Source organism: Pseudorca crassidens, chromosome 5 (genome assembly GCF_039906515.1).
Source record: "Pseudorca crassidens isolate mPseCra1 chromosome 5, mPseCra1.hap1, whole genome shotgun sequence".
NCBI classification, from domain to species: domain Eukaryota; kingdom Metazoa; phylum Chordata; class Mammalia; order Artiodactyla; family Delphinidae; genus Pseudorca; species Pseudorca crassidens.
Genome location: NC_090300.1, coordinates 141,015,862 through 141,029,786, shown reverse-complemented (window position 1 = coordinate 141,029,786; position 13,925 = coordinate 141,015,862). Strand labels below are relative to the sequence as shown.

The window sequence follows — 13,925 nt, the reverse complement described above, 5'->3', positions numbered from 1 at the left end:
TTAAGAAAGACTTGGGAGTGGCCTCCCTGACTGCTTTTACTGCAATATGCCATCCACTTACATCGAATGCAACCTAGGGAACAGGAAGCAACCTAGGGAAAACCTCTGCTCTGCATCAGAGCTGTTGAGGACCCTGTTCTTTACCTACTGCCTTTAAAAAAAAATGAGGTTCCGGGGAGAAACCTCTGTCAGCATGAGGAATCATGATGCCTCTCTCAGGGGACAAGAACACTGAATCCTGTTTCACTTTCTCTACTGATCTTAGGATATCACAGTGAAACTGGTGACCCGCGTATTCAAGAGCACCAGGCCGCCTTTTCAGTGCTCCTCTGTCTTCAGCTTGTTTCCTGTCCTTACTTTAAGAGTCCAGAAATAAACTTATTATTGCACTGTATGAATTTATGTCATTTATCTTAAAGTCCTTTTTGCATGAAGGCCTGGTATAACCTAATAAAAACAGCCTCACCTCATCTTCCCACTTGGACTGGGCAGCAGTTGTGTGTATCAGCACACTTTGGCTCCTGGTACGGTGCTGGCTGGTTAATGTCGGCTGCTGACGTTATAAACACATACACAGCCCCTTCCTCATTTCGCCTCCCACCCCTCAAGCAAAGGAGGCCAGACTCTGGCTTAAGCGGGCTACCGGGCTTACCCCCCAGGTCCCCAACCTACCTCACCGCCCGCCTTCTCCCTCCATCCCGTTACCTCCACCCTCCACCCTGAGTGGCCTCCCCTGATGCCCTCCCACTCACCTCCCCGGGCACGGCCTCTCTTCTCCCTCCATCACCTCCCTTCCCCACACCCCTCCCTCCAGTCCAGGCCTCCCATCTCCCTCCATACAAACGTCCCCCTCCCCCGCCACCCCGCGGCCTTCTCCAGCCGGCGCGGCCTCTCCCCGGCGGCGCAGCCTCTTCCGGCCGGCGGGAGGGCGGGGCCGAGCGCTCTGGCGGGCCGGCCGGTGGTGCGAGCGTCCCGGGCTCGCGCTCCGCCGCCGGCCGGCCGGCCATGCTCATCACGCTGTGCTACCTGTACCTGTGGGCGCGCTGGGGGCACGGGCCCGCCGCGCTAGTGCGCACCACGGTGCAGCAGCTGCGGGCCTCGCGCTGCTCCTTCACCTTCTGCCGCGCGACTGCGCAGCCCCGGGGCGCCCGCGTGTGCCTGAGCCGCGGCGGCCGCGTCTTCTGCGTCGGCGAGAGCCAGGTGGGCGGGCGAGCGCGGGCGCCGGGGGGCGCGGAAGGCGGGGCCGGGCGGGGCGGGGCGGGGGCGCGGCCTCGGGGTCTGCCCGGTGCCGGAAGCGCCCCCGGGACCCCGCGCTCCGCCATGGGCTGTGCAGCCTGGGGGCACCCTCTGCGCCGCCGGGAGGTCGCGAGCGTGGGGTCTGGGGAGCGGCAGGCTCCGGGGCTACACTGCACGCGATGCCCATGGAAGCCTGGATGAGACCGAAACTGTGACAGGCGATCTGGTCTCCTCTCCACGGGGTGCCGGCGCGAGCGTATGGTCGCCTGGCTCTTGGCGGTGCAAAGTAGGCTTGTGCCTGTGTGCCTGTGCGGAGTCGATTAGCACCTGAGCAGTGCCCACCTAGAGCCTCTTTCCTGACATCCTCTCCCGCCTACCCTGTGGGCTGGAGTTTGGTTGAACCTGATTTCAGAGAAAGACAGCAAATCCTCAGCTTTCTGTCAGGTGTTCCCGAGGTGACAAAAACTGCCCTGTCCCCCGCTCCTGTCAGCTGCGTCATTTACCAGTCGGGCACCTACTGATTATCTCTGAATCTTTTTAGTTTCGGTTTGCACACAATCTTGTCTTTTGGCCCAATACTTAGCCTGGTGGCTGTAAGGCTGTAAGTTCAACCGGCTCTGTCACCCACAGTGTGACCTGGGGCTGTCGTTTGATCACTGCAAAACCTCAGCTCTCTTTCTGTGGATGGGAACAATAGTTCTTTCCACTCAGCTATCAGAAATGGGCTTCACAGTGCAGTTCTGTGCAAATTTCCATTGACTTCACCCACTTTGTCATTAACATTTAAAAGTGTTTTGCTTTTGATGGGTTTCTTGTCCTTTCCTCTTCCTTCTGGAAAGTTCGATCACTCATAGCATTAAAATGAGATTTTCTTTGTGTGTGAAACCATACACCATGTGGGAATTAAAATCTTATCTCAGGTTTGAATATTTTGTTGAGGTTATGCTTAGACATGGGATTATACTTTGATGCTACAAATCAAAAATACCCATCTGGGACTTCCCTGGTGACGCAGTGGTTAAGAATCTGCCTGACAATGCAGGGGACACAGGTGCGAGCCCCAGTCCGGGAGGACCCCGCATGCTGAGGAGCAACTAAGCCCGCGCGCCACAACTACTGAAGCCTGCGCGCCTAGAGCCCGTGCTCCACAACAAGAGAAGCCACCGCAATGAGAAGCCCGCGCACTGCGACGAAGTGTAGCCCCCGCTCGGCGCAACTAGAAAAAGTCTGCAAAAGCCCGCGGGCAGCAACAAAGACCCAACGCAGCCAAAAATAAATAAATAAATATATTTATTTATTTAAAAAAAATGCCCATCCTTGTTGGTATACTATATAACACAGAATATGATAAGTTCTAAGAGAGTGCATATGTAATATCGCCTAGGTGTTCATTCATTACATACAATGGACTCCTGAGGGAAGGAGGGCTTAATTCTTGTAAGGAACCCTGACTGAGAAAGATAAAATGAGGAATAATTGAGGGGTGGATTTTTTTATAGTAGTGGTTTCCAAACTGGATTCATTTACTTAAAAAATAACCTCTAGGGAGTTTCCTGGTGGGGCAGTGGTTAAGAATCTGCCTGCCAATGCAGGGAACACGGGTTCGATCCCTGATCGGGGAAGATCCCACATGCCACGGAGCAACTAAGCCCATGCGCCACAACTACTGAACCTGTGCTTTAGAGCCCGCAAGCCACAACTACCAAAGTCCCCACGCCTAGAGCCCATGCTCTACAACAGGAGAGGCCACCCTGATGAGAAGCCCACACAGCTCAAGGAAGAGTAGCCTCCAGCTGGCTGCAACCAGAGAAAGCCCGCGTGCGCAATGAAGACCCAACGCAGCCAATCAATCAATCAATCAATCAATTTATTAAAAAAAAAACACCTCTAAGAGATTTAGATTAGAGTAGAAATAATGAACATCCAAAAAATAATGAGATGCAAATGTCTTTAATTCTCTTGGGAGACAGTTTTACTTTTGCACATCTCCATGACTTTATTGGGCTTCTGTTAGCTTTGATAACTGTAACTAATGCTCTCAGCCCTTGCTGACTGCTCCAGCAGGGTGTAGGGACACCTGGGCCAAACCCGCTTTGGGCTTTTGGGGTTTTTGTAACTTGCTGTCCTCCTTAGAGCTTTGCCCAGAAATCACTGTCTCACAGAGATGTCCCTGAGTTTCCAGACTAGATGTGACCAGCCAGCTCTGTATGCTCATAGACTTTAAATTGCACTTCATATTTCCAGTTTTTATTTTTTTATTGTGACTTTTTTTTTCATTTTTTAAATTGAAGTGTAGTTGATTTACAATGTTGTGCTAATTTCTGCTGTATAGCAGAGTGGTTCAGTTTATATATATATATATATATATATATATATATATATATATATTCTTTTCCATTATGTCCGGTTTTTATCCTTTTCTCCCTAGGAACTGGGTCTGTTTAGCTAAGCAGCTTGACCTGTAATAGTTACTCAGTATTTCAACGAATGAAGTAGTGGTTGTTGAGTTTAAGCTCTGATGTTCAAGGCCTACAATTGGAAAGTTTGACTATTTGTGATTAGCTACTGTTACTTAAGATTGCAGATATCGTGGGGCTGGTGATTTGGTTCAGTACATACCTATTGTCGGTCTACCTGGGCTGGAGTAACTTTACAGAACTGAATCTTCTGCCCTTGCTGTCTCCATACCTTATATACTTAAAATCATATGCATAAGTACTGAAAGTGTATGTTTATATAATTGAAGGTCCCCCAAGAACTGGTAAGTATCACCAAAGAGAGTTTATACAAACCAGAAATTTTAAGCTTTTTGTTTACTATACACATTTTCTATGAGTAAAGTGGACAGTCTGTCTTTTGTTTTTAACTATTATATTGATAATTATGTTTACCCATAGGAGGAGTTTTTTTCTCCCTCATTTTCATTCATTAATTGATTCAACAGATATTTATTAAGCTTCTGCTTTGTGCCAGGTTGCTAGGCCTGGTGAAAATACTTTCCGTTCTTCCCAGCAAGGGCAGATTTGAACTGATAAGCAACTGTGGAGCTTGACCCAAATGCCTTTTTTTTTTGCGGGGGCGGGGTGATGATAAAGCCCCCCGCCCCGGAGGGGCAGCCTTAAATTTCAGCTTTTTCTGCTAAGGATGTGCCTTGTTTTTAGTGTAGATTAACGTACAGTCCTTTTAGAGAAATTTCAGGAGAAGAGCAGAGACTAATGGACACATCCAATCTGCTAACCAATCTTTTTTTTTAATTAAAAAAAAATTAAATTATTTTTGGTTGCGTTGGGTCTTCGTTGCTACGCGAGGGCTTCCTCTAGTTGTGGTGAGCGGGAGCTACTCAGTTGCTGTGCACGGGCTTCTCATTGTGGAGGCTTCTCTTGTTGTGGAGCACGGGTTCTAGGTGCGCGGGCTTCAGTGGTTGTGGCATGTGGGCTCAGTAGTTGTGGCTCGTGGGCTCTAGAGCTCACGCTCAGTAGTTGTGGCGCACGGGCGTAGTTGCCCCGCGGCATGTGGAATCTTCAGGACCAGGGCTCGAACCCGTGTCCCCTGCATTGGCAGGTGGATTCTTAACCACTGCACCACCAGGGAAGTCCCTGCTAACCAATCTTGATGCTGTAATGGCTGGAGGAAAAGGAGGAATAGCCCTTCGGGCATCTGTCAGGAACAGGCTTCTGCTGACCATCATGCACTTCTGAGCCACCTCATCTTTTCCTTTCTTTTTGGCCATGCTGAGCAGCATGTGGGATCTTAGTTCCCCGACCAGGGATCAAACCCGTGCCCTCTGCAGTGGAAGCACGGAGTCCTAACCACTGGACCGCCAGGGAAGTCCCTGAGCTGCCTCATCTTTAAATGTGCTGCCAAGTTGTAATTTGCAAGGTTCCTACATGCTCTCAGCAGTAAGGAATGGTGGGAATAAGTTTCAGAATTAATTGCTTGATAAGAAATGTCTAGAGATGTTAAAACTGTCATGAGACATCGAGGGATGTTGCAGCTGTTTAAACAGTCACAGTTAAACAAAAAAATGCAGGGTTAATATGGTCTATAGGAAAGCGTCCAATGACCTTATTTATTTAGATGCCACCTGGAATTGCAGAGGCGGGGCTGTCCTGGATGTTGATATAAATAGCAGTTGTGGTTTGAAGTCATATTGAATCCTTCCTTTTTGTGTTTCTTTCCCTCTATCCAGTCCATTGATGACTTGAACAAATGGGCCCTGTTTCTGGTTTCTCCTTTTATACTTGAAGCAGAACACATAGCATTTGTGACAGAGAGCATTTGGGTGCAAGGTGACACTTTACAGAGACCATCGTCGTCTTCGGAAACTGTGAGTACCGTGTTTTTCATTTGTGTACCATAATCAAAACTAATTTGGTATTTTTATGAGTGCTCTTTCCTGGCCTTTGTGATTGATTCCCTTTCTTTTCTGATATTTTGGGTTAAATAAAAATATATTAGTAGGGAATTCCCAGTGGTTAGGATTCGGCACTCTCATTCTCTCACTGCTGGGCCCAAGTTTACTCCCTGGTCAGGGAACTAAGATCCCGAAGGCTGTGTAGCATGGCTGGGGGGTTGGGGGGAAATTTTATATATATATATATATATATATATATATATATATATATATATATATATATACACACACACACACACACACACACATATATATATACACACATATATATATACACATATATATATATGTAAAATTACTTTCACCTGTTTCTTTTTAACTTTTTTTTTTTTTTTTTTTGCGGTACACGGGCCTCTCACCGCTGTGGCCTCTCCCACCGTGGAGCACAGGCCCCGGACGCACAGGCCCAGCCGCTCCGCGGCATGCGGGACCCTCCCGGACCGGGGCATGAACGCGCGTCCCCTGCGTCGGCAGGCGGACTCTCAACCACCGCACCACCAGGGAAGCCCTCTTTTTATCTTTTTAATGTGGCTGCTAGATTTAAACCTACCTGTGTTTTGGGACTTCCCTGGCAGTCCAGTGGTTAAGACCCTGTGCTTCCACTCTACACTGCAGGGGGCACGGGTGTGATCCCTGGTTGGTGAACTAAGATCCTGCATGCAATGCGGTGCAGCCAAAAAAGAAAAAGAAAAAAGCTGCCTGTGTTTTAAGTTGTTTTGTGGCTTGAGGTATGTTATTGCGCAGCGCTAATCAAGTCTCTCCCCAGGTCACAGGGTCCCGCCCCACAACTTATTGCTTCCAAAATCAGATGATTTATATTGCCGCATACTTCCTGGAGATTTCACCCCAAGTATTCTGAAAGCACTTCAAACTCAGTAATGTGTCCCACACTGGTTGTTTATATTCCTCTGCTGGAAAAAAAGAAAATCTCAGGTGAACACCCCAAACTGTGCTTCCTTTCACCCCCTCCTGCATCCTTCCTGCCATTCGGTTAGGAGTTCTACTCATTCCACTCCCCAGGTGTCTCCGCTTTACTCCTTCACTTCCGTCCCTCCTCATTCCATTCTCTTCTTCATTATCTTTTTGTTGAAACTGTGAAGATGTCATCCCATCTTGGGTGCCTTCCGTGCGGTTTCCTCTGGATGGCCAGTTATCTTTCTAGACACACATCCAGTGGGCTTGTACTCTGGCGTAAGCTCTCCATGGATGCCTTCTGACCAAAGCCAGCACCTCTCAGGTTCATGGAAATCTGACCCTAATCCGCCTTGGGTGCTGCTTCTGCTTGGGTGTCTGTGACGAGTCCTTTCTGCCTTCACTCACCCACCGTATGTTCCCTGCCTGCCGCGTGGATAATCCAGGAGGGGTTTTGCTGATGACAGAAAGCCATAGTCACTGGACCTCCATCTCACAAACACTGTCTTTAAGAAATTACATTGGGGACTTCCCTGGTAGTCCATTGGTAAAGAATCCGCCTTACAGTGCAGGGGACGAGGGTTCAACCCCTGGTCAGGGAACTGAGATCCCACATGCCCCGGGGCAACTGTGCCCGCGCGCCGCAACTACTGAGCTCGCGTGCCACAACTACGGAGCTCGCCTGCCTCAGCTGGAGCCCAGGCATCACAGCTACAGAGTCCTCGCGCCCTGGAGCCTGTGCAACACAACTAGAAATAGAAAAACCGCTCACCACAACTAGAGAAGCCTGTGTGCCTCAGCGAAGATCCTGAGTACCACAACTAAGACCCGACGCAGCCAAAAATAAATTAAATAAATATTAAAAAAAAAAAAAGACATTGGATTTGGATGAACAAAAAGGAAGAGAGGAATAAGACTGGAAATAATTGACTACAACTCAAGGTGGATAGAAATGAGAGTTAGGAGATAGGTGAAGTAAAGGAGAGCAGGAAACTCTCCTTTGTTTGGGGCTCGGGAGGGGGCATAGGATTTGGCAGGTAGCCTGAGAGTAGCCTACTATGCTATGACATTATGTTTTCTCCTGCAGGTTCCTACTGTTTTATTAAGCCTTATATATACTTATGATAATAATGATAAAATTTATTGAGCCCCTGCTTGGCATGTATATGTATTACCTGTAATGCTTACAATTCTACAAGATATTATTGTAATTTGTTTTTTTTTTTGGCTGTGGTGTGTGGCATGTGGGATCTTAGTTCCCCAGCCAGAGATCGAACCCATGCCCCCTTCAGTGGAATCGTGGAGTCTTAACCACTGGACTGCCAGGAAAGTCCATTATTGTCATTTTTAAAGATAAGAAAACTGAAGTTATCAGATTAAAGGTTGAAGTTTTCTTTTTTTAAAAAAATTTATTTATTTTTGGCTGCGTTGGGTCTTTGTTGCTGTGTGTGGGCTTTCTCTAGTTGTGGCGAGCGGGGGCTACTCTTCGTTGCCGTGCGCGGGTTTCTCATTGCGGTGGCTTCTGTTGCGGAGCATGGGCCCTAGGCGTACGGGCTTCAGTAGTTGTGGCACACAGGCTTAGCTGCTCTGCGGCATGTGGGATCTTTCTGGACCAGGGCTCGAACCCATGTCCCCTGCATTGGCGGGCGGATTCTCAACCACTGTGCCACCAGGGAAGCCCTTGAAGTTTTCTTATATATTCTAATGCTATATATATTTAGTAAGATTTCAATTTAAAATGAGGGCCAGAACTTCTAAAATATTGCAATTACATAAAATATTAAATATGCATGGATTCCTTTTTAACACAAAAATATGACTGCTGTGCTCTTAATTTCCTAAATTGTTGTTACTTAGTGTATATCTTTATACACATAGCATTTAAAATATTTTATTTATTTATTTATTGTTTTGGCCATGCTTTGTGGCTTGTGGGATCTTAGTTCCCCGACCGGGGATCGAATCCTTCGGTGGAAGCACGGAGTCTTAACCGCTGAACTGCCAGGGAAGTCCACACACAGCATCTTAAGCAGCACAGTTACTGTATTATGTAACGTACAGTCTAAGCTGTTGTAACAAATGATACCCAGCCCACAGTGGTTCAAAGAAGAAGTTTACTCATCTCTGAAGGCGTGGTCTTGCTCTGGAAGGCCATCCAGGGACCCAGCTCCCTTCTGTCTTGTTGCTCTGTTGTCTCCCCTCTGCCATCCTTCTTCTCTCTCTTGATGGAGGCTGGTTCCTGCTACCCCTCGCCCCCCCACTGCCAACCTCATCCACATCCCAGCCCTCAGAATGGGGGACGAAGAAGGACGGTAGGGACCAACCAGGTTCCTCTTTAAAACTGTGATCTAGAACTTTCACTTGTCACTTCTGCTCCCATCACTTAGCTGCAGGGGAGGCTGAGAAATGCAGTCCATAGCTAGACAGCCATGGATTCGGTAGAAACCTGGAGTTCTGTTATTACAAGGGAGAAAAAAAGGCTAGATATTGGCAGATAATTAGCATTTCTGTCACAGTTATTTAATTTACCTTCTAAGGGTAATTTAATTAAGATCTCGCTTAATGGCGGTTACTTAGTTCTTAACTTTCTGGGGGTAAAATGATGCCTACCCAGCAAGGGTACTATCCAGTTAACTCATCTTTTTTGTGATCAGAGGGTTTGGTGGGTCTTGCAGCCAGGAGCTGGAGATGTCTAGAGCCATATGTTGGACCACTCTGGCTATTACACAGAGCTCCATTTTGTAAACGGGGCTTCAGATCTTTTTTTAAAAAATAAATTTATTTTTATTTATTTATTTCTGGCTGCACTGGGTCTTCGTTGCTGCGCGAGGGCTTTCTCTAGTTGCGGAGAGCGGGGGCTACTCTTCATTGCAGTGCGCGGGCTTCTCGTTGCGGTGGCTTCTCCTGTTGCGGAGCACGGTCTCTAGGTCCGCGGGCTTCAGTAGCTGTGGCACGTGGGCTCAGTAGTTGTGACTCGTGAGCTCTAGAGCACAGGCTCAGTAGTTGTGGCGCACGGGCTTAGTTGCTCGGCGGCATGTGGGATCTTCCCGGACCAGGGCACGAACCCGCGTCCCCTGCATTGGCAGGCAGATTCTTAACCACTGCGCCCCAGGGAAGTCCCTGGGCTTCAGATCTTAAAAAGGAGTTGATTTCACAGGTCTCTGTCTTCTCGGTCTGCTGTTACCATTCAGGTTGATTGTTTGATGGGATTTTGCAGCTTGGGGGCTCTTATGACTCTATGTATTTTTCACCTAACTCTAAAGTGATTTGAATTTGACAGGATCCTAAGATATTTAACAGCAAATACATTATGGAGGAAAGACTTTTGAACTTGTTGAGACCTTACATTCTTTCCCATTTTTAGGATTGTACAATACCATGCTTACAGATGCAATACCGTTCTTACAGATGTCAGAAAATGACATCTTTTGAAACTTTGGATATCTCAGATGGCTTGCATCTGTGGTTTTTCTGCACACCCCCAACAGCAAATGAATGAATCTCAGGAATTAAGTTTAAAAAATGTAGCATTCACATATTCCTATTTTCACTTAGTCATTCTTTCACTAACAGATATTTATTGCACAGTAGACTGTGTTCTAATTATTTTGTTAAGTGCCATAATAGATACCAATGGGTTGTGGCAGATTCAGCTCAATTTTCAGTATCTTCTGTGCTTACATTAGCAGTCCTGTTCTGTAAGAATCTCTGACCCAAAGAACTTACACAGTTCTCTTATTGCAGAAAGTTCACTCATGTTCCTATTGTTCTATCAAGGCCTTCATTCATTCCTCCATCCAAGGTTTACTGAGTGCCTATTATGTGCCAGATTGTGTACTAGGGCTGGCGGTATGTCGTATGGAGATGAAAGATGCCTTTAGAGACGACAGTCACGGTCATCTTAAGGAGCTCACAGTGTCAGGGAGAAGACAGCTAAGGAAAGGAACAATTAAAGTTCATTGTGGGGCTTCCCTGGTGGCGCAGTGGTTGAGAGTCCGCCTGCTGATGCAGGGGACACGGGTTCGTGCCCCGGTCGCGGAAGATCCCACATGCCGCGGAGCGGCTAGGCCCGTGAACCATGGCCGCTGAGCCTGCGCGTCCGGAGCCTGTGCTCTGCAATGGGAGAGGCCACAACAGTGAGAGGCCCGCGTGCCGCAAAAAAAAAAAAAAAAAAAAAAAGTTCATTGTGAAAAGTGCTCTGGGAAAGCAAGTATGGGGGTGATGGTGAGTCTATCCAGATGTGGTGGCGTCAGGAAGGATGTTCCAGGGGAGGGAAGTAATATCTGAGTTTTTTTTAATTTTTTTTTTTTTTGCGGTACTGCACCCCTGAGCTAGGCAGTGTTCACACATCCTGTCTCTCTCTGCTGCATCTGCCTTCCCCGCCGAGGGTGTGGTTACAAGGACCAGAGCTGAGGTTAAACAGGGGACTTGGCAGATGGAGGATGCCTGTGGCCGGCACACACTTGTTCTGTTAGAGAGATTTGGGGCATGTACGCCTGGAAGAGCTGTGGCTTGCTAGTGACCTGCTAGAAGCTGTGCATTTTACCTGTTTTTCTAGGCAGAATATGCATGGGACCCTAATGGGTGGCTGATTTAGGGATGACATAACTGTCAATCTGGAGGTGGCATGATTTGTGTCTTACTAATATTTAAGATTTACTTGGTCCATCCATGACTTTCTGCTTAGGAGGAATACTGTCTTTTGTTCTGTCCCTTTTATCGATGTTCAACACACATACGTTCCTTTTGTCTCCCCTATCTTTAGCACGTCTTAAAAGTTACTGACTTAATATATCTATGACCTTCATGCTGTTTGTTGTTCTTGTTTTTTGTGTAGCAAAACTGAATGTTCTTTAATAGTATGGCAAATACACAGGATACACAGATTGTAAAAGTTTTCTTTGCACTAATTAGGAATTTGGACTTTATCCTATGGACAGTAGGCTAAAACTTTTTTCTTTTCTTTTTTAAAAAAACTATTATTCTTTTTTGGTTTTCTTTTCCCTTTAAAAAAATTTTTTTTTAGCAGAATTAGCAGATTTGTACGTTAGAAAGATCACAATTCAGGCAGACTGGAGACTGGATTGGAGGGAGGCAAACCTGGAACATGTTGTACTCCATGTGGGAACGGAGACGAGCCTCACAGAGTATTGGTAATAGGAAGGGGAGACGGGGCCAAATGTAGGAACTTTTTATGAGATGATGAGGGATTTGGGGGTGGATGGTGGGTCATTCCTGGAGACAGGGAATACGGCAGGAGGGGCTGGTGGAGGGACCCCTGTAAAGAATGCAGTTTTGCACCTTGTTTTAGTCAGCTTTGCTGAAATAACAGGTGACCTCAGAATTTCAGTGGCTTCTAACAACAAACCTTTGTTTTTGCTCATGTCACACGTAGGCTGAGCAGGTTTGCTGCTGCTGTTTCAAGCTGCGACTTCTCTAGGCTCTGCTCCACACATCTTTCCCTTGCAGGGACCAGACCAAAAGAGCATGTCTGTCTCACACAGAGTGGAGGAGTGAGACAGCTGGCTGAAACTCAGTGTAGTAGATTTAAGATGGCTGCAAATTCCTTTCTCTTATTGAGAGGTGGAGTCTTATACCCCTCTCTTGAATCTAGGCTGACCTTGGTGATTTGTTTATCTAATAGGATGTGGTAGAAGAGACATTCTGGGGCCTCCAAGGCTAGATCATAAGAAACCTTGCAGCTTCCACCTGGGTTCTTGGAACCTAGCTCCCATGCTGTAAGGAAGCTCAAGGTGCCCTGTGGCAAGGTTCCCATGAAGAAGAACTGAGGCCCTCAGTGGACCGTCCTAGTTGAGTTCCCAGCTGGCAGGCGGCTCCAGCTTGCCAGCTGTGTGAGGAAGCCACCTTGGAGGTGGATCGTCCAGGCCCAGTTGAACCATCCTCGCTGATGCCATGTGGAGCAGAGTTGAGCCGTCCTCGTTAAGCTCTGCCCAAATTGAGATTTGTGAGCAAAATAAATGATGAGTGTAAGCCACTAAATGTTGGGGTGGTTTGTTACCGGCAGTGGATAACCAGAACACTTGGTATGTCTGTTAAAACTTCTCCTCTTCCTCGGGTTACCAACATCAGTGGGGCAGGGATATAAAGTGAACAATTGGGGATGCTAGTGCAGTACCCTGTACACGTTGGGTCTCAGGTGCTTATGGAGCATCTAAAGAACACACATGATAGGGACTTCCCTGGCAGTCCAGTGGTTAAGACTCTGTGCTTTCATTGCAGTGGGCATGGGTTCGATCCCTGGTCTGGGAACTAAGACCCTGTGAGCTGCGTGGCCAAAAAGAAAAAAGTTAAAAAAAAGAAGAAGAAGAACACACATAATAGAAAAAGGTTATGACAACAAGGGTATTTCTATTATTTTCTGATTAGCTCTCATTTATTCAGAAAATTAGAACACCTAGACCACCCTTTTTCTTGAGTTTCTGGTCAGTTGCGGTTTTGCAGAACCACCTTAAGTCTCACCTGGGTCACTTTATTATTTCAGCTCTTGCTTGCTGTGGACTTGTCATATCCCTTACACTGTCACTTGATTTTCCAACACCCTTCTCTTAAGAGCACCATGGGGCATAGTATCTTTTTTTTTTTTTTTGGGCATAGTACCTTTTTAAATAATAGAGTGAAAATGAATTTTGTAGTACTCCTGTATCCTTTCTGTTTTCAAACCCAAAAGGCATTGAGAATAACTGAAAGTAAGAAATAACCTCTTCCCCTTACTCCCCTGGTTTCAGATTCTTCACATCTCTGAGTGTCTAGCCCTCCTTCATTCAATTCATTACTAGATGTTTAAAAACCTAGCATGTAATTACACTGATTTGTAAGAGGAGAAACAAAGAGCCAGAAAATGAGCAGTGTCGATGCTGTGACATTGATCTTATTCAGGGTAACTGATTGTACCTTGTATTTATCTGGGTTCTCTTGAGAAACAGAATAGGGTGTGTGTGTGTGTGTGCGTGCGTGTGCGTGCGTGTGCACGTGCATGCATCATACATATACATATATGTGTACATATATAGGGAGAGAGAGGGAGGAAGTGGCAGGGGAGAGAAACAGAAAGAAAGAGATTATTTTAAGGAATTGGCTCACGTGATTGTGGTGTCAAATCTGCAGGGCAGGCCGGAGGCTGGAAACTCAGGGGAGATAGATGTTGCAGTTTGAGTCTGAAGGCAGTCTAGAGGCAGAATCCCCTCTTCCCCTGGGAACCTCAGTCTTTTCCTTGTAAGGCCTTCCACTGATTAGATGCGGCTCATCCACATTACAGAGGATAATCTACTCAAAGCTGACTCATTTTAAATGTGAACCACATCTAAAAAATATCTTCACAGTCACCTCTGGACTGATGTTTGGC

At 46.7% G+C, this 13,925-nt stretch overlaps 1 protein-coding gene across 1 annotated transcript in view; it reads left to right on the top strand.

Annotated features, from left to right (window-relative positions):
• Positions 1-927: 927 nt before the first annotated feature.
• The window catches only part of HLCS (holocarboxylase synthetase), a 198,168-nt gene continuing 185,170 nt past the window's right edge, over positions 928-13,925 (top strand). Inside the window, exons 1-2 of the mRNA XM_067739458.1 lie at positions 928-1,200; positions 5,426-5,563. Of these exons, the coding sequence (XP_067595559.1) occupies positions 1,006-1,200; positions 5,426-5,563 (333 nt within the window). The 5' untranslated portion in view covers positions 928-1,005. The remainder of the gene's footprint in view (positions 1,201-5,425; positions 5,564-13,925) is intronic.